Source organism: Primulina eburnea, chromosome 8, assembly GCF_022965805.1.
Source record: "Primulina eburnea isolate SZY01 chromosome 8, ASM2296580v1, whole genome shotgun sequence".
Classification (NCBI taxonomy): Eukaryota; Viridiplantae; Streptophyta; class Magnoliopsida; order Lamiales; family Gesneriaceae; genus Primulina; species Primulina eburnea.
Window position 1 is genome coordinate 43742502 of NC_133108.1, and position 19617 is coordinate 43762118.

Here is a 19617-nt window from a genome sequence, read left to right on the forward strand (position 1 = left end):
TAGCGATAGATACAAAAGCCTGATGCTTTGTAGCTTTTCTAAAAGTGGAAACATAATTGCCAATTTGGTGTGGCGAAACTCCCGGATATTATTATATACCAAAAAAATGGGTGACTTTCTTCCGTAAATTTCATGGCGTACAAAATTATTATTATATACTAAAAGTGTGACATTTTTCCTTAAATTTCATTACATGTAGGGATTAGGCGATAATAAAGTGGAACTGAATTGCGACACAAATGGTTCAAAATATTTATTACATTTTTATTACGTTTCCCGAGTCTTGATCACAAGAGCAGAGCATATACTATGTTTTATGGAGATGATTTTGGTGGGGATTTAATGGCCAAATTTTATCCATGTTATAGGTTGTGAAGTAGCAAAGATAAAAGCGAGCCAAAACCATCATCTCAATTAAAGTCAAAATTTAATCTCAATATTCGATTTTAGACTTACATTTATCATCAGAGAGTTCCAAGTGTCAAATTTCTCAATTTTAATGACAATTCCCAAAGCAAGAAAATGCAGAACAAAACATACCCAAAAGCAGCTCAGTCACCAATGCAAGCAAAAGATGTATATAAATTATATCGACTTACGTGCCCGTCAGACAATATTGCGCCGTTTCGGGCACGCAACTCGCATTCATTCCACACAGCAAACTTTCAACATAAACGAACAACTTTTGATAGAAATAAACACTAGAATATTACAATTAGTAGTGATTAATAACATGATAATTATAATAAAGTAGTAAAATGGAACCCCACATGCCTAATAAATGTGAGACTAGTGAATTTGGATGCTTTCTTTAATCCTATCATATCTGACCATATGAGTGTGCGAGATAAGCCAAGGCACCCACTAATGGTGCGTTGATGTAAGTAGCGGGTTCGGATTGCTCGTAATCTGACCGTTGATCTGGGAACCTGTCGTTTTGATCTGGGCCGCCCACGACTGCTCCTACCAAGATATTCGGGTTCGGGGACTGGGAACTCATGACACTGAACCCGGATGAGCATTGGATTTTCGTTGGGTGTGCACTGATGGAAGGGAGAGAGGATCCCCTGTGGTGAATCCTTAGAGGATACCTCGGACCGTAGCCCACCATATAGGACATTTTCAAAGGGTTGTCTCCTAATAAGTAGTCCACCTGCATAAAGTCCACATGTCAAGAATGTAAGAACATGGATCTGAACAGAAGCTTTTATCAATGATTTGAAGTATTGTTGTAATATATATAGTGTCAGGACAAATTTCACAACCTGTTTCTTGGCCAAAGTTCTGAGTTTATTTGGTGAGATAATGGTTCCACCACAATTCACCACTTTTTTAGCAGATGTCAGGTATTTAGCATAGGTCACAAGTAGGAAAGATGTGGATGTTACATACTGCATGTTACCATCGCTCATCTTGAACAGAAGACCACCTAGCAAACATGAAGTATTTCATTAATCACCACCGATTTAATCAAGGACGATTCAAGAATATGGTGGGGTTTTTTTTTAATAAGAAAATGAACCTGGGGTGTACTGAGAAGCGGAATAAGGGGTCCCTGGAAAAACGGAGCAAATGAAGTTATCTGCATGGCTTTTGTAATCATGCAGAGGTTGAAAGTTTTGGACAAGAAATGCCTGGAAATTGCGCAACATAGGCATTGTGAGAATAATCAAATCAAATGATTATGTAAAATGAATGGTAATAAAGAAATTATTGGTAGAAAAAGGTGAATGTTCAAGGAAGACCTTAGAAAGAAGAATTCTGGCTCCAACATGTTTGTTGTCCCACCCAAATGTGCTATCGGATTCATCAGCTCCAAGGGTCTGCCCATTGGCTTGAATGTAGCTCAGATAATTTGGATTTCTGGTAGCTTTATGCAACCAAGCAGCACCCCATAGTAGCTCGTCCTTCAGTCCATTCAAATAGATAAAAAAGATCACTTTTATCATTTTCAACTCACATTAAGAAGAGGAAAGGAATTATTTACTATTGGCTCTAGCGCCAAAGAGCTTCTTGCTTGGTTCCCCTCAACCAAGAAGAGATACGCTGCGGGATAGGCAGATTACTTACCCATCAAGAGACCCATTCAGACTCGACCGAGGATTAGTCCGGGCCACGAGCCAAAAGGGTCAATTATGAAGAAACTAAAGATTTTTCTTTTTACCTGGTACCCAGAAAAATCACAGTAGTAGGGACACACAAATTGTCTCAGGCCATTACTGTAGACACCTCTGTACTTATCAGCAAACTCAAACACCTAGTATAAACCAGAGGTAAGAACAGCGGATCAGATTCAAACCTTTAACTACAGAAAATATTCAAAATTTATTAACATTTTTTATACCCCCATTGCCCTTCTGGCAAGAATCCTTGAATAGTTAGGGTCACTTTTTCGGAAAACTAAGGAAGCAGCTGCAAGAGCTGCGGCTGTTTCAGCGGCAACCTCAGTGCCTGGAGTGTTTTTGTCTATCTTAAAAACACTTCTTGGAGTGTCCATATCCTCTGGCCTCTCCCAGCAAGCATGATCTTTCCCTGCATCTCCAACCTGCAAAAAAAGTATTACAATGTACAGAATCAAGAATCCCATTTCACCCCCACCATTTATTTAGTTTCGCTCAACTTTTCCCCCATTTTTCTAAGAAAAGATGTAGAATGTTGAGAAAGAAGAGAAAGAAACCTGAACATAAATGGTGCCTGGATGAGCTGTGGCTTTGAGGAGATAATCTGTGGCCCAGCGGATGGCTTCTTTGGCATTCTGCAGCTCTCCTTTCATAAGCCCACCAAACTCGATCACACTCCATGAAAGAATAGTGGTGGTGAAGGCCATTGGGAAACCGAACTTCACATTGTCCCCTGCATCATAGTACCCTCCCACCAAATCAACCTGCATTTCACATTTAAACCCAAACCAACCTGAAATCTTTTCTTTGCAACGCAAAATAATCAGAAACAAAACCAAACCCTCTTCAAATATTTCATGTTTCAGCCATAATACGAACCTTGCACCCATTATAAGGGAAACACACCTCCGACATGAAATATTCAAGAAAATCTACACAATTTGAGATGAAAAAAAAAGAAGAAGAAACAAACAGAAAACAGCAAACATACATGCATTGCAGCACCATCCGAAAGGCCGGAGCTTTTTCTCCAGGTGATTCTCTGGTTAGAGGGGAGTCTCCCCGACCTCTGGCCCTCAAAAAACAAGATAGATTTCGTGAGAGCATCTCTGTAATTGTGAGAAGCATAGCGAGGGTGACGATGGCCACTGAAAGGATACTGCCTCACAGGGTAGTAAGCCTCACAGAGAAATTGCAGAGAGCAAACTAGAACACCCAAGAAAATCGAAGTAACGAAAAAAGTGGGAAAACATGAAGCCATTTTGTGCCAACCAACCAACCGTCAACACTCGCAGTGGAACCAGCCAGTATATTTATAAAGCGAAAATATGACTCTTGCTCTTACTAGCGTAATGGGTCGGTTTATGGGTGGGTGAAAAATAATATATTTTTTAAAAGAAGGGTGAAAAAAGATTTATTCAAGCATATTAATTTTGTTTCCATTCTGATATCAGTATGTTAAATTATATATTTTGAGTTTTTTTTTAGATATCTCTTTTGTAATATTCAATATTTAAAAATATAAAATACCTTAAATCAAAGTTAAGAAAGAATTCCTTAAACATTTTGTAAGGATGCGAGGGTATTTAATAATTGGATTTGGGGTTACTTGGGCAACGGTAAGAATGAACATGACCTATCACGTGAAGTGGCATTGTTTCCTTGGATTGGACAGTAGATGTTACTTTGTAATAAATCTTCTTTCCTTTTACCCCCGTTTAACGTTTGTATGCATACTCTCAGGGCTTGGAACAAGGCACTCATTGCTAAAACATTGTGGAAAATCCATATGAAAAAAGATATTCTTTGAATCAGATGGGTAAATCATATTTATAGCTGCTACGGTTAGGGGTGGGAAAAAATACCGAAATACCGAAATACCGAAAAACCGTGCCGAAAAAAATACCGAACTTACCGAAAAAATCGGTATACCGAAAATTTCGGTACGGTATCATACCGTACCGAACTTTTCGGTATCGGTATCGGTATGAAATAATTTTTTTTTCGGTATTTCGGTATATACCGAAATACCGAAAATAATTTTTTATTATTATTTTTTTTAGATTTAAGTTCGGTATACCAAAAAAATGTCGGTATACCGAAAATATTTTCGGTATACCGACGGTTTTTCGGTATACCGACAAAATTTTCGGTGTCGGTACGATACCGGTATGAGTTTTTTTCATACCGAAAATTCGGTATACCGCATGTGTGGTATACCGAATTTTCGGTATCGGTATCGGTATGAAAAAATTTCATACCGATATTTTCGGTACGATATACGGTATCGTAGTTCGGTACGGTATACCGTACCGTACCCACCCCTAGCTACGGTGACATTTGGAACTGGGAAGCGAAGAAAGAGGACTCGCCATTAATCAAACAATTGTTATATATTCGAGACTTGCTCATTAGTGGATTGGGTTCTTCCTACTCGGCTTCAATCATGCTTCGTTCGTGGTTTGGTGCACCAGCTGGTCTGTCCAAAGCGTATGATTACTTTGTTCAAGCTAAAGGCAAATGGCCATGGAAAAGCTTACTGTCTCGGTCATGCATTCTCCCTAAACACCGCATTGTGTTATGATTACTTGCTCATCGGAAGCTAATGACGCGCTATAGAATGGGGTACCTTGATGAAAGGACTTGCATTCTTTGCCAACAAGAGCCAGAATCTAATAATCATCTATTCTTTGAGTGCCGAATCTCGAAACAAATTTGGGATGGGGTTCGGAAATGGTTAGATATGAAGAAAAATATGGGCACGCCAACAGCCATCCTCAAAGCTTTTCGAGAAACATACCGAGGAAAGTCGACTTTGACCTCAATGCGAGTTACAGCGCTGGGAGCAACAGTTTATCATGTATGGAACATGCGTAATCGAGTGATATTCGAAGCAGAAAAGCCACAAATCGAGGACATCATAAGGAAGATTAAGATTCACACTTACAGATGTATACCATGTGCTACTGATTTTTTTCTTCACATTGATGTATACATGGTGGTGTACTGATTACTGATATTTGTATCTACTGGGGATGCCCAGCGTATCTGTACTATTAACTTTTTACATATTTTAATGAATTTTTCATTAAAAAAATGAAAATATTTGTTGTTTTTACTAAAAAGTAAATATCTTGTTTTGATTGAAATATTTTTTTAAAAAAGATGTTTTTAGAGATAAGGATATTTGCAAGTCTTCAAATAATTCATTAATTTGATCATCCTAAAATATTTAATAAACATACTGGAATAATTACAGAATATATAAAAAATAAAATCAAAAGTTTACAATAAAATCCAACAGCCACTTCATTAAATGAGTAGGATAACGGCATATCGTGTTACCCAACCTCAACACAAAATGATTCTACGATCACCTCACCGGGAATTCAACACCAACCGTAAAACTCAACTCACCGTTAGATTTGGATTGAACGGAATCCCGGTGGCCGGCAACCACTGAGTCGCCTGAATAAAATTATCGGGAGCAAACTGAGCCGCCTCAGTCGCATTGGTAATAACGTGGTAACCAGGCCATGTCACTCTAGCACTCGTATTCGACCCCGGCCCCCGATTCTGATATTCTCCATAATATAGCAAACTCACAGAAGAATTCTGATCCCATCGCAACCAGCCTGCAGGATCCACTACGCTTTCCATTTTTGCAAACATATAGACAGTCCTCGAATACAATTTCCAGGGCCTGCCAAGGTAGGTTCTGAACTGTGACAAAACAGGGAGCAAATCCGCCGCAGCCGCAACTTTTCCATAATGGATCGAAATCCCAGTGTTCTGATTCGGGTCTTCTCTTCCCTGAGCGGTGAAAATGTTCTGCTGATTCGGGTTGGGCTTCCGAGCGTATAGACTGCAGTTTTGCAAGACAACCGCTGCGTTTCCGAATATGAAGTCGACTGTTCCGTAAACGTCGCATTCGCGGTAGAATTGTCGGAGGGAGTGAACGTAGAGAGTGTCCTGATATGCGACGAAGCTGCACTGGTAGAAGGCGGAGAAATCAGCCCCGCTGCGGAGGGCTACGGCTTGGTGTTTATCTGGGCCGGCATAGTTTTCAAAGGTGATGCCTTTCGCTATGAATCCGTTTCCGACTACAGCTGCAAGAAAGATAGGGATCAAAAGATGTGATATTTAATTATTTATAGAAAAACGATTGAGAAATTGCCGACAATTTGAAACACAGAATTAATTATGAATTCTCTTGCATGCAGCCTGGAAAAAGCTTGCAGGGTCTGTGGTGTGATCTTCCTATGTTAATGGGATTCCAACTTTGGACCTTGTAATAGATCAATCCAAAGTCTATTCGGCATCATGGGCTATATTTCGTTGGCAGATCGAGTATTGTGATTAACTCAATATGAGTGCTTGAAAATCTTGAAACACAACCTAATTAAATGCTATATGAGCTGTGTCCCACAACCAATCGGATTTGGATCCTCTACTGTGTTGAAAACACAACACCAAATGTTGTGCACAATTTTTTAAATTTATCTCTTATGATGTGCTGTCCACGAGATAATCACGTGATCATCTCGTGTAAAAAACACACAGCATCACATGCTGTGATTTAAACACATTAGATGATCCAAATCTCAACTCATGGTGGCTTTTGATAAAAGAAAAAAATAAACATAATCAATTGATAACGTAAATTAATTATATTCAAGAATCACAACTCTGGTGAATTTATTAAAAAAATATGAGAAATCTCTCATATAAAAATCGATAGTTTTCTACAGATTCACAATATTTATATCTCATTTTTTGTTATTTAGATTTGCGATTTAAAAACATTAAGTTTTTTTTATAAGATTTCACAAAAATATCATGAGATCATAGTTTAATTTTATGACACGAATGTCCTATCGGATATATTATTTTTCACTTTAATTATATATTACATCAACTCGTCTCACACGAATAATTAATGAGCACAGTAATTAAGAATTTGCCCTACATTGACATAAATGTGAACGACAAGCCGTCACTATCCAAAACACACTTTCAAGGTCCTACTTTAGATTACTACGATATATTATTATTTGATAGGCGAAGCCCGTGGAAAACTGGATCTCGACGATCATATCTCAAAAGAAAAGGTCGTCACTTAAAATGAATTATTCAGAAATAATGTCTCTAAAACTATATATTTTTAATTAAAATCAATTATTCAGAAATAATTTCTCTAAAACTACAGATTTAATTTTTAAATTTTCTGCATCCAACTTATGTTTCATTAAATATTTGTTACTTTCAAATCTTTACTATAAAATTTCACACACTATAATTTGAGGTCAATAATGTTTTGGTACATATCAAAGGAGTGTAAATTTAACAAGTTTGGGAAACCTTTCCACATCTAAATTGCAACTAATTAAGCGTTGGGTGAAGTACGTCCCATCTATCTTGACCATGTAATTAGCATGACAAATTTCGTCCTAATTAACACAAAAGCCTCGTGTCACAGTCAATTCTGTAAGATGTATATTTTACTTCAATTATTCATAAAAAATATATAATTTTTACGTCATAAATATTATTTTTATTGTAAATATGGATAGAGTTAAACCGATTCACAAGTGACCTAACTCGTATATTTAATATCCATAATTCTCTTGTGCAGCACAGAAAATCTTAAATTTAAAGATTCAAATGCAAAGTTTTTTTTTTCTAGTTTAATTTTGTTTTATATATAAAAAAAAAAAAAAAAAGAAATGACGAGTTACGTCATTTTCTAAGTAGACGTTGACCCTGAAGACATGAATGAACGAAACTAGGTTCACCCAGTTAAAGATAAGGAATATTTCAAGTAACAATGTGAGTCTACAATTGTATTAACGGCTATTATTTATTTATATTTCATTTGTTTTGTGTTACCAGCACGAGATCTTTTTCTGTTTTTTTATTTAGTTTTAAAAATTTTAATAAAAATAAAATAACATATTACATTCAAATGAAGGGCGACATCAAAGAAAAATAGTAGTTTCCATTTTACCCATAAAAACTATTTTCTTTTTTATTTTCACTTTTAATTCATGTTTTCTTTTCATATATTTTTTCAGCATTATCATTCAATATAAATTATTATTTTATTCCTATAAAGAAAAACTTATTTTAGCTTTAATTTCTCAAAGTCCTAATTTAAAACCATGGATGTGAAATAAGAAATGTAAACAATAATATTTAAATTTTTCTTAAAACTAATGAATTAATACACACATTAATTTCAACTCATAATTTTTAAGATTATAAACTAAAACACGAGCGTAAAATTAATTTAAATATAAAAAATATGTTGGTTGATTTTTGTTATGATAAAAAAAATTAAACAATAAATTAAAAATAAAAGATATTATATTATTGAAGAGAAAGAACTCACCGACGGTAGAAGACCGGAAGGTAGTCCATCCATCCACCACGCTTCGATTTCCCTTTATCGATGTATTTCCGATTCCATCTCCCAGCAGCATTATCATCGTCTTCGAGCTGCCCAGATCAATGTACTCGAAATACGCTCCGGTCTTTATGTAAATCACGAACCTCGTTGTACTTCTGTTCGGCGCTGCGTTTAACGCATCGTTAATGGTGGTGAAGTTGCCGCTGCCGTCTTTAGCAACCACCAAGTCGGCCTTCGTTTGATTTGCCGCCGTCTGCAGCAATCTCCTGTCTTTCCTGGTAAGCCATGTTGGGAATCCGTTGCTTATTCCGCCGTACTCCGGGAACTCATGCTGGGAGAGGGAGCGAGGGGATTTCTTCTTCTTTGACTCGCTTTTCTTCAGTTTTTTTGTCATGGCGAGGCAGTTGCTGAAGTGCTTTGATATTCTTCTCACCCTTCCTTCTATGAGTTTCCGCGTGTTGTTCTTACTGAACGCGAAACCGTCGAGGCAGGTAGCCTGATTCGTCATCGCGCCGCTGAGGAGCGTCAGCAAGTCGTCGTAGTACTTTGTGGTGGATGAGTTGCTGGCAGATAAGTCGGAGAGGACTTTTCTAAGCTCGTTGATTGAGTCGGAGAAGAGCTCCAGGCAGTCTTCGAGAGCTCGTATGTCCAGTGGCTGGAGCTTTCTCCCGAGTTTTCGGCGGATGCTACTGCAGTTGGAGGCGGATTCTCTGATCTCCGTCATGGTGACGTTTATGGTGGCGGAGATGATTTCGGGCATAGATTTCCGGCGGTGTTCCGGGAAGGACGCGACGGTGGAGACGCAGAGGTCGGGGTACAATGTGTCCCGACATGATGAATCGGCGACTTGGGCGTGTTTGTAAATATGAACTTCTGTTGAGGTCTCTGAGTAATTTTGAGAAACATTGGGGTGTGACTGGAGTATGAATAGTGTAAGAAGAAGAAGGGCCAAGAGAGGGAGGAGTTTGGAGTTGTAAAAATCCATTCTTTTCGGACTTTGAAATGGAAATTAGGTCATTCGAGTGATATTGGAGGTGCGTTTATATAGTGGGAAATATTAATAATCGTATTATTTTTATTAATTTGATATAAAATTTAATTAAAGCGCATTTTAAAATATATGTCTAAAATTACAAATCATGCATGTTACGTTGATTTATTCATAGGTTGGTTTTAAAAACTCATGAGTGCAACAAAAGGGACATAATTAAAAGAAAATTTATGCAATTATATATTTTTTGACATATTTTATTATCTATGTTATTGAATTTTGAAGATATATTTTGGATATAATAAAAATAAGATTTAATTAAGAAAGAAGGGTGGCTCAAATTTTTTAAATCAAGTCATAAACAATCAAAAGTTTTTGAAAGAGCTTAAAAGTCAGGACAAATATTTTCTAAATATAATATAATAACCGACAGTTGAGTGTTATTCATAAATTATTGTTGACAATATAAATACTTTCTTAAGTTTATGCTCCATTAAGCCAAATATATCGATAATACTGACAAAAACTTGTGTGAGACGATCTCTTATTTGGATCATCTATCAAAAAATATTATTTTTTATGCTAAACGTATTATTTTTTATTGTGAATATCGGTAGGGTTGACCCGTCTCACAGATAAAGATTCCTGAAACAATCTCACTAGATACTAATCTATTACAAACGGTTAAATTATTTCGATTATATCTAGTTTCAAATAAAATTTAGATAAGACCATTAATATGATAACATAATCCTATGATTATTTAACGTTGACCATAAAATTAGTTATTCTATTCATTTGTTAATGGTAATTAAAGTAGGCAAAATTTGTGTGAGACGGTCTCACGGGTCGAATTTGTGAGACGGATCTCTTATTTGGATCATCAATGAAAAATTAAATTTTTTAATGCTATGAATATTTTTTATTGTGATATGGGTAGAGTTGACACGTCTCACAGATTAGTATCCGTGAGACGGTCTCACTTAGGCTCCCTCAATAAGAAATATATAATTCACTATCCAATCGGCGTTGGTGCGGATTGGGAAATGTTTTGGCATTAATTGCTAACGGTGATATTAAATAATAATTATAGTTATTTATGATTTTATTTTCTCATGGCTAGTGTCGAACATTGATTTCAGGGGTTTATTTCCCATGTGCATTAAATTTCCAACTCTTGAAATTAAAAAGTAATAAAAAATTATCGAAATTAGCATTAGTCAGAATTGAACGTTTAAACTTGTAGGCTATTATGGGTATAGAGGGAATTTCATCTCACTCTTTTAAATAAATTTGGATCAATTCGCTTGAAATAAATATCTTGATGAAAAATTTAAAATCAATATATCCATTCAGATTGCAGATCGGAGAGGGTGATCTATCTATTACCACATCCTCAATAGTGATGTTTGAAATATTTTTAGTACTTATTTATGTTGAAACTATATATTCTTGTGCTTCGTACGAGTCATTATATAAACTCCTCTAAAAGCAAGGTCATTTACATTTAGAACCATAGATTTCTGTTCGTATATTTAGTTTAGTGATTCGAATTTGTATTTCTCTTATAATATTGTCGTATTTTGTGCCCACAAATCGAAAGACCGTCCCGCTTTCTCATCATTAAAAATCATCTAAACAAAGGCATAATTTGAAATATCTCGAGGTTGAGATAATTGTACAATCTCCTTCAACTAAATATTTGTTCTTCTTGTTTAATAAAAAACTTTTTCTAGAGGGAAACCATAGACAGTCCATTCAGATTAAAATAAATCACCAGAATAATCTATTGTTGATTCTTGCAAGCTACCGCACAAATGTGGGATTCAAATGCGTCCCATTGTTTGTATTTGTCATGGGAATTAAGAACTGTATTTTTTATATATAATCCTTTTTTAAAAGTAATTCTATTTTGGTTTTGTATAGTGTATAATATTAGGTAAGTACGTCAGATCGAGAAAAAAAATACAACTAATGAATAATAATAATTCATGGTCATGAATCCGAACCATAGTTTTGGTTAGTCTATGTTACATCTGGAATTGCTATTACATATGTGATATTACAATATATATATACTCATATTGATATATTTTGATCGACCCTTCACGCGACATGTCCCAAGGTCAATCCTTTGGTGCTCAACAATGCTATCTGACCTTTGAGACGAGAGAATAGATATAGGTGATGTGGGGCGTTTCAATAAGGTGTACAAGAAAAACCAGTCAAATTGTTGATTTGTAATATGTTCACTGGTTTCCTCTGGTTTTTCCTGGTTGAGGAAATGAGCTACTCCTTCCATGATAACCGTTTCTTGCAAGAAGGGCACATTTCGTTTGAAGCCACCGCCCGTGCCGCCGTGCATGTACTCCTTTATGCCAGAGGTATTGAATTTAACATGAACTTTTATTTGCACCCCTGTCCATGGAGCTGTTAGCTCCCAGTTTCTGCATGCATCAAGGAAAAAATATATAAATATCTGACAAAATAATTTATTCTAAGAAGAAAATATAAATGCTGGCGTTAAAAACCATGAGAATGCCGGTCGATGCCACTAGATGGACGAGAAGTCCCGATTTTTTTTTTTTTATAGAGTTTTCATGAATGACAGAGAGTAAAACAATAAGGTGTTTTCTTGAGTGAGTCCATGGTTCGTCGGAACGGTTGCGGTGTTTGGAACGACAACTATCGTTTCAGTTCCAATGTTATGTTGGGGAACGGTTGTATAAAAAAATTAATAAATTCAAAAAATTGGTAAAAAAATTTAAAATATAAATTACATCATACTAAAAAATAAAATATATGAAGTTATTACAAATTAATCTCTCAATACAAAACTATTTTACAATAATAGCACAATAAGAAATACACACTAAAAATTATAACACATTAAAATCTAATGCCATGAAGAGTGACGCGGGGGAGCGAGATCATTGTTATATTCTTCATCACTATCTCGTAGATTAAATTGATTTCGAACATTTGGATATTGATGTGATTGTCCATAGGGATATAGATTGAGATGCCGAAAGATCATTAGAATGAGATGACTGATTTTGTAATAGTGTTTCGTCACGACGATTATAGTATTCGAATCCCTAATGATTTGAACAAAACTCAAAACATGAAAGTTATAGACTTATATCTTATCTTTCTAATGCAGGTGGCCTCACAACAATTGGATCAATATACAAGACATTATACTATAAACCACAACTACTACCATATTTTTCATACCGTTTATGCATTTTCATTTCCTATTTGGCTCAAGATCAACTTTCTATTCTACACATTCATTTTTATAATCATCAACAACTATGAAATATAATATCAATAACATAACCATTCTATTATCATACACCGTAATGAACCATGAATATCTCATAACCATATTTTTTAAACACCAAAACCGTTCCGTTCCGCCCTTTCCGTTCCGTTTTTCCGTTAAATCGCCGATAATGAACCATGAATATCTCATAACGGCCGTTCCGGCGAACCATGTGAATGACAGATAGTGAAACAATAAGGCGGGGCGTGGGGGCGGTTGCAATATGTCCTTTTAAATGGAATATTTAGAGATTGTACCATATTTCTACCAATATATGCATGAATTAAGGAGCACAACAAACTATTATGCAGGAACTAAAAAAAAACAGAGTGAGGGCAATCCATTGAAGAAAGGAGAAATGCGTATAAAAGGATCCCATTAAAGCAAACAGAAGAAAGCCTACAACATGTGAGAAGAAAGCAAATACCGAGTTAGACTTCCATTGCTCGATAGTCGTTCAATCTACTACCTGTGATACTTGTTAAATGAGAAGATTTGTTGCGACTCGATCTTGTTAAATGAGAAAGATATCGGGCTTTCAACTAGAAAAAATAAATAAATAAAAGAAAGAAATTGACTCTTATTTATCTGTTTACAACAACCCGTTTTGTAAATGTAATTCCGTGACCTATTTAAGAATTTTCATTGCCAGCTATTTTTATTCGTCATCCCACCTTGTAGCTTTCCCCTAGTTTTGCTATGCAGTTCCATGGAAAAGAGTTCGGAAGTCCATATTACTGCCAATAATCCCCATGGACAAGGACCACCCGCAGAGTGGAATTACAGACTCAATGTCCTTTTATAATTGCTCCTCGACTCCGTACTTGCTTCTGCAGATTTATTTTAATGTAGGCACGCCCGTCAACCTTTTTCATCTTTCCACGCTGTACTTTGACTACAAAATATACTATAGATTCTGTGTTTTACCGAGAGTGAAATTATCAGATTGATGTGGGGCCCAAATATCACCAGACAGTCCACCTGGTTTGTTTGAGCCAGGATCATATCCTTTTCCTTGGGACAGAAAAGAGGTGTTTTTGAAATTTTTCCCCTGTGATTCGAAGTCCAAAATCATAGATAGCTTCTCCAATGACCTCAGGTTCAAGTCTCTACACGTCGTCTAAAAGGTTACCGTAGAATATATTCAAGTCCACACATCCTTGTACCTTTTCCCCTCATTAAAAAAAACGAAAGTTTTTACTTGTAAATTATTTTTGCACGAGTTCAGAAATACATGTTCAAGGCCTAATGGTGCCAACAAAAAATTTCCCATTTTCTTTTGTGGACAATAGGGGTTTTAGGGTGGATTGGAGAAAAGGAAAAGAAATGCGTCCTGACAATTTTAAAATATGACACAAATACATTTACTAATGCCACAGCTAACAACGAAATGATAGGATCAGAATCAGACATATAACCAGAGCTCACATTCATCGAGCATAAAAGTTATGATCATCTAAAACATGTAACTAAAACAAGTTCTCATCAAATTTCCGACGGTGAAGCAAATAAAACAGTACCAAAAAAATCAGAACAGGTGCATCCAAAAGCTGTATCAACAAGCTTAAGAAAATGCAGCAGGGCTAGTATAAAGTCCCACTTGATAGCCGACAAATATGAAAACCTTCAATCAGTTTAAACTCTAAATCCCTTGCTATTTCTTCTTCCTCTTGCCCGCTCAAACTTCCTTCCCTTGGCTCGAACATAAGGTTTGGTGTGGCTGTGTGGTACACCAGGAGCTGGACCAAAGTGTTTGACTGCTTCTCGAGCCTTAGTAGGGCCCCTCAGGAGTACCTGATCACAACAGCTCAATAATCACTAAAGAGTCGTACTAGCAAAAGGTTTTAGTTTCGATCCAATGATATGGTAAGTTAAGAGCAACCGTTATACAACACATCATCATCTATAGCAGCACACGTAGGACTGTCAAATGTCGACAACTCCATTACATAACCACATAAAGAACTGGAGTTGGCAAAGTTAAAAATTCTCACCGTATTCTGGCCAAGAGGGGCTCTAAGAGCAAGTTGATCAAAAGTAAAACATTCTCCTCCCGCCTTCTCGATCCTAGCCCTTGCAGTCTCCGTAAACCTCAGGGCAGTCACCTTTATAGCTGGGACTTCATGTATCCGAGGATCATCAGTAACTGTCCCCACAAGAACTGCAATCTTGTCCTCCTGTAATTCATCGTGATATCATAACAGGGGTTAACATAAAATTTCTGGTGCTAAAATAAATTCAAAATAAGAAACATAACTAAAACATGCAACATGTTAACGAAAGAGCCATTTGATGATGCGGTGTGCAATTCATTTGACCACCTCTGTTATAAATCCCTAAAAGATCCAACCAAACTTATTTCTAGCAACTATATCACGTTCAAAGTTCTGGTTTTTCACGAGAGATGCTTGACCCATGCTAAAAATAAACCTTAAAATTCCGCAGTGCTATCTGCATTCACTAAAAAACCCATTCATCTGCGAACAATCCCACGCTAAAGTTTTAACAATGGCGACATTAGATTCCCAATTATAGCCATTCAATTCAGCCATCATCAACACGAAAAGAAATCACATATTAGTATCTAATAAAGCAATACTGGTTCCACACACAAAAAACGTTACAAAAAAAACTACCTTGCCCTTCATGTGAGCTGTCAGACGGGATAGAGAGAGCGGGGCCTTGTTGACCTTACTCATGAACAGCCGCTTCAGCACCACCGCGTCGAAGCTGCTCCCGGTCCTCCTTACCAGAAACCGATACAACTGCCGCGCCATCACACGCAACCAAATAAAATCATACTACAATCTCCAGATTCTAATGTCTCCAAGTGATTCGATAAAAATTAAATCAGGAAACAGAAAAGCTGAAACCTTGACGAGGAGATTAAGGTATATATCATTGGACTTAGGAGCCGTGCGCTTGGTCTTCTTGCACTTACCTCCGGCGACCAAATCGATACCCTGGATATCAAAAATTGATTGGTCAGTGAAAACGAATTTCCCGTAAAAAATATTTAAAACTTCGAAGCAGAAAACATACCATAGCCGCCGCCGCCGCCGCGTAAACGGAGTGAATCTTTGGCTGAGTAAGGAAGATAAATCTAATTAGGGTTTTGTCAAATTATATACGACGACTGAGGACGTACTCTGGACAACTAACGGGTATTAAAATGTTTTGAGGCCCATCTTGAGTTAGGCCCGATAGTAACTCGTCAGTGGAAACTAATTTAATTTTTTCTGAAATAAAAATATAATTAATTATATGAAAAAAATCACAAATGATTAGGCTGTGTTGGATTAAAATTTTAAAATTTATTTGATCTATTTAGGTCAATTTCAGATCCTTTATTCGATTAAGGGCGAAAACTTATCTGAAACGATCTCACAAGTCGTATTTTATGATACAAATCTCTTATTTGAGTTATTCATAAAAAAATATTAATTTTTATGCTAAGAATATTATTTTTTATTGTAAATATCGATAGGTTATATATACATATACACATACCATACATTTACATTTGGCATTTAAACTAAAAAAATACCCTTAATTTTTAGGTGTAATTGAAAATATAATTTAAAGATATTTTTGTAATTTAATTACAAAATGTAAACCAAGATGTAAATGTGAGGTGTATTACTGTACCTTACCTAGCAAAAGTCATTTTCATAATTTCTAACACATTTAAGTTTTCATGAAACATTGTTAATAGCAGTAACCAACTGAAAAATACGATCAAAATCACCCAAATTTGAAGACATGATTATCATATATCCATAAATTTGAGCTTGTAGGGAATTATTTGGGTCGAAAAATTATTTGAACCGAGTATTGGAGCGTCAAAAATTAAATATTTAGGATTAGAAATTCAATATGATGTATATTTGTCCAAACAAATCAATAGTTGCGCCCCGACTATTAATTAATTATCGATTGTTAAATATTTAAAATTTAAATAATGAGCATGTGAGTAAAATCAAGAATTCTGCGGACTTCGCTAGATTTGCTGTGAGTTGAATCACTGTCCATAATCACGTTTTATGTATTGAATCCTGCTATTACAATAATTTCATACGAAAATTATGTAGTGAGAAATGAGTTTGTTGGATTATACCATCAACCAAGATTTTGATGTGGCAAAAGCACTAGAGAAATCCATTTTGGGCAGAAAGATTTTGTAACAAGTCCCGAAATAACACTAGCTTGATACAATATTTATTTAACCAAACATCACACCACGCAAATTTTATAGAAACTTTGCCTTTTGATACGCACATGAGTATCTATCTATCTATATATATGTACGTATATGCTACCTCCTCCTCCTCCTCCTGTGATTCAAATCATCGGTTAAGTATCCGGGACCCGTGGTTGCCAGTTTGTTAACCAGGGCCAGAGCATTACTAGTCATGTAACTTACTTTCGATACGCAGAGTAGCACAGAAACAAGGTGTTTTCCTTTTGCTTGGTCGAATCCATCCAAACAAGTATCTTCATCAGTAAGAGCAGCACTTACCCAAGTAGTCACATCCTCCATCTGAGAACCGAACTGCACAATACTAAGGTTTCTCAGCACGTCGAGCGATTCGTGAAGATTATCCAGCGCGTCTTGGACGCATTCAACGCAGTCTGAAACAGCCATCCTGTTTCTTCCTCTTGCCACACGTCCACTTCCATTTCTCTTCAATTTTGCCAAGGACCGGGCAACTTTCTTGGCTTCTCCAATGGTCACGGAAACGCCTGCACGTGCCCATTTACCAGGGTCCTGTTTTGCTTCCTTCGAAAAGGATGCAAGAGAATGGATGCAAAGATCGCGATACGGTGCTACGCTACACGCATCTTCAGTGTAGTTATTCCCAATTCCTTCTTGGGATGCCAAACAGCATGAAAGCATGAGTATCCATGCTAGTTGCATCGACAGCGAAAAGGGTACTTTTAAACGTGCCAACATCATCAGTAAAAAAGAAGAAATGAAATCGAAAGGTTGAGAAAAAATTGTAATACTACCAGATCAAAGATGGAGCCTAGCTAAGTCGTCATGGCTATGGAAAGGGAGGAGGATTCTATCGCAATATGTACTGTCAATTAATTTTAATGTAATCGAAGAGCTTTACGAATTGGCTAGCGTTTTAAAGAAATTTTTTCCCGATGAGTTGGGAAAGTAAAGAAAACGGTTTCCAACGAATTGGTTACAAACTAAAGCAAGAAGGTGATGAACGCAATAAATGAAGACTAGCAAGAAAAGTAAAGACTAAAGAGATTTCGGGTCACAAATGGTCATGTGAATAGGTAAAGTTGGTGACTTCCCATGAATCTTGCCAGGCAATTAATTTATCTCCTTACAAGCACACACGGATGAGTTTCATGCGTCATTGCAACTAGTCTGAGAAAGAAAAAAAGGAGCATAGAAACCGATTCGAAACAATACACGAAAATGCCATCAAGAAGAAGAAGCTAGAAAACCGCGAAATAACAACTGATCCGGTAAACTTCTTAAGATTCTCTCAGGGGTAGGTCCAGTATATAATCTTCTGATACAGGCTTCAATTCTGCAGCAGCGGCTGCAGCATTATTGATTCAAAGTTCAACCTCACCACTCAATTCTTTGGCACGCCGCCGCCAATATTCTGCAGCCAACAACCATATCTTCCTATAAGTGGGCACTTTTCATCCGAGAGCATTGGGTATAGTCTCTGGAATAAGCAACTTCTTTAACCATACTGCAGTAGAACTTGAAGCTAGTCTTTCGGAATAGTCAGTCTACTCCCACTACTAAATAAAATCCAAGCTACATGATTCATTTTATGGTAGCGTACTAATGATTCAATCATAACGTATATTTATTTTTGAAATAACACATGAATTATTCAGAGATTGAAAGGTCATTTAATTTAAAATTATAATTATTACATGAGACAACATAGCACGAAATCTTTACACGCCTTAAAATTTAAAATCAAATGCATTAAAATTTTGGAACAATATGGACATGCAACACAATGAATTTAGGTTCGTGGTCCTGTTAGACTTGGGTTGGAAGTATATATATCCTAGGATTATCAAGAATACCTGATTCAATTCTTGTGACACCCTAAAAACAAAGGTGCATAAATGCATTTTTATTAGTATAAATTTTATTATTTTCACTTTTAAAATTTTATCATATTATTTTTCAGTACAAATTTTATTTGTCCAAAGTATCTAGAAATACATTAAAATACATTACAATACACTTAAAAATTCATCAAGCATTATGAGGTTCCCATTCCAAAATCAAATACCCAAAATATAATAAAATATTATAATTGAACTCAACATATATGTTAAATAATTAATTATAATAATTATTAAGTTCAATATAAGATAGTTAGGTTCAATAATTAGATACACGAATATAATAATATTAAGTTTGTATAAACATAACATTTTTTTCATTTAATAAAATAATAATAAATAAAATAATAATAATAATAAAATTAATAAGATATGTATGAATTTTCAGCTATAAATATAGCTGAACCCTTCCAAATTCACACCACCAGCCGAGAAGGGAGAGAAGAAAACGAGAGGAGGAAGAGAGGAAAGGGAAAAGGAGAGAGAAAATAGAAGAAAAATTCATATCTTTTTCGAAAAATCCCAATAAATCACCAACTACTCACCTCATATCGTAAAGCAATATAGCACTGGAGGTGACGTAAAAGGATCGCTCAAAAACCAGAAAATCAAACAAAGACATTCTGCAAAACGGCAACGGTATCCCGTATTC

The 19617-nt window shown here is 36.0% G+C and overlaps 4 protein-coding genes across 4 annotated transcripts; all 4 read right to left on the reverse strand.

The window, feature by feature from the left end:
• Positions 1–598: 598 nt before the first annotated feature.
• LOC140840113 (endoglucanase 17-like) lies at positions 599–3446 on the reverse strand. Its single transcript, XM_073207233.1, has 8 exons — positions 3112–3446; positions 2678–2884; positions 2345–2545; positions 2165–2257; positions 1746–1907; positions 1523–1634; positions 1266–1429; positions 599–1153 (listed from the first exon to the last, which is right to left on the reverse strand). Exons 1-8 carry the CDS (start codon positions 3379–3381, stop codon positions 821–823), a joined length of 1542 nt encoding a protein of 513 aa, XP_073063334.1. The 5' UTR covers positions 3382–3446; the 3' UTR covers positions 599–820.
• Positions 3447–5365: 1919 nt separating this feature from the next.
• LOC140840112 (pectinesterase-like) lies at positions 5366–9563 on the reverse strand. The gene is made up of 2 exons (XM_073207232.1): positions 8512–9563; positions 5366–6229 (listed from the first exon to the last, which is right to left on the reverse strand). The coding sequence occupies exons 1-2, from the start codon at positions 9512–9514 to the stop codon at positions 5529–5531; spliced, it is 1704 nt and encodes a 567-aa protein (XP_073063333.1). The 5' UTR covers positions 9515–9563; the 3' UTR covers positions 5366–5528.
• A 4676-nt stretch (positions 9564–14239) lies between these two features.
• Positions 14240–16030, reverse strand: LOC140840115 (large ribosomal subunit protein eL18y-like). The gene is made up of 5 exons (XM_073207236.1): positions 15891–16030; positions 15722–15811; positions 15485–15613; positions 14843–15025; positions 14240–14642 (listed from the first exon to the last, which is right to left on the reverse strand). Exons 1-5 carry the CDS (start codon positions 15891–15893, stop codon positions 14484–14486), a joined length of 564 nt encoding a protein of 187 aa, XP_073063337.1. The 5' UTR covers positions 15894–16030; the 3' UTR covers positions 14240–14483.
• A 1014-nt stretch (positions 16031–17044) lies between these two features.
• LOC140840114 (pectinesterase inhibitor 6-like) lies at positions 17045–18011 on the reverse strand. The gene has a single exon (XM_073207234.1). The coding sequence runs from the start codon at positions 17803–17805 to the stop codon at positions 17164–17166; it is 642 nt and encodes a 213-aa protein (XP_073063335.1). The 5' UTR covers positions 17806–18011; the 3' UTR covers positions 17045–17163.
• Between the last annotated feature and the right edge of the window lie 1606 nt (positions 18012–19617).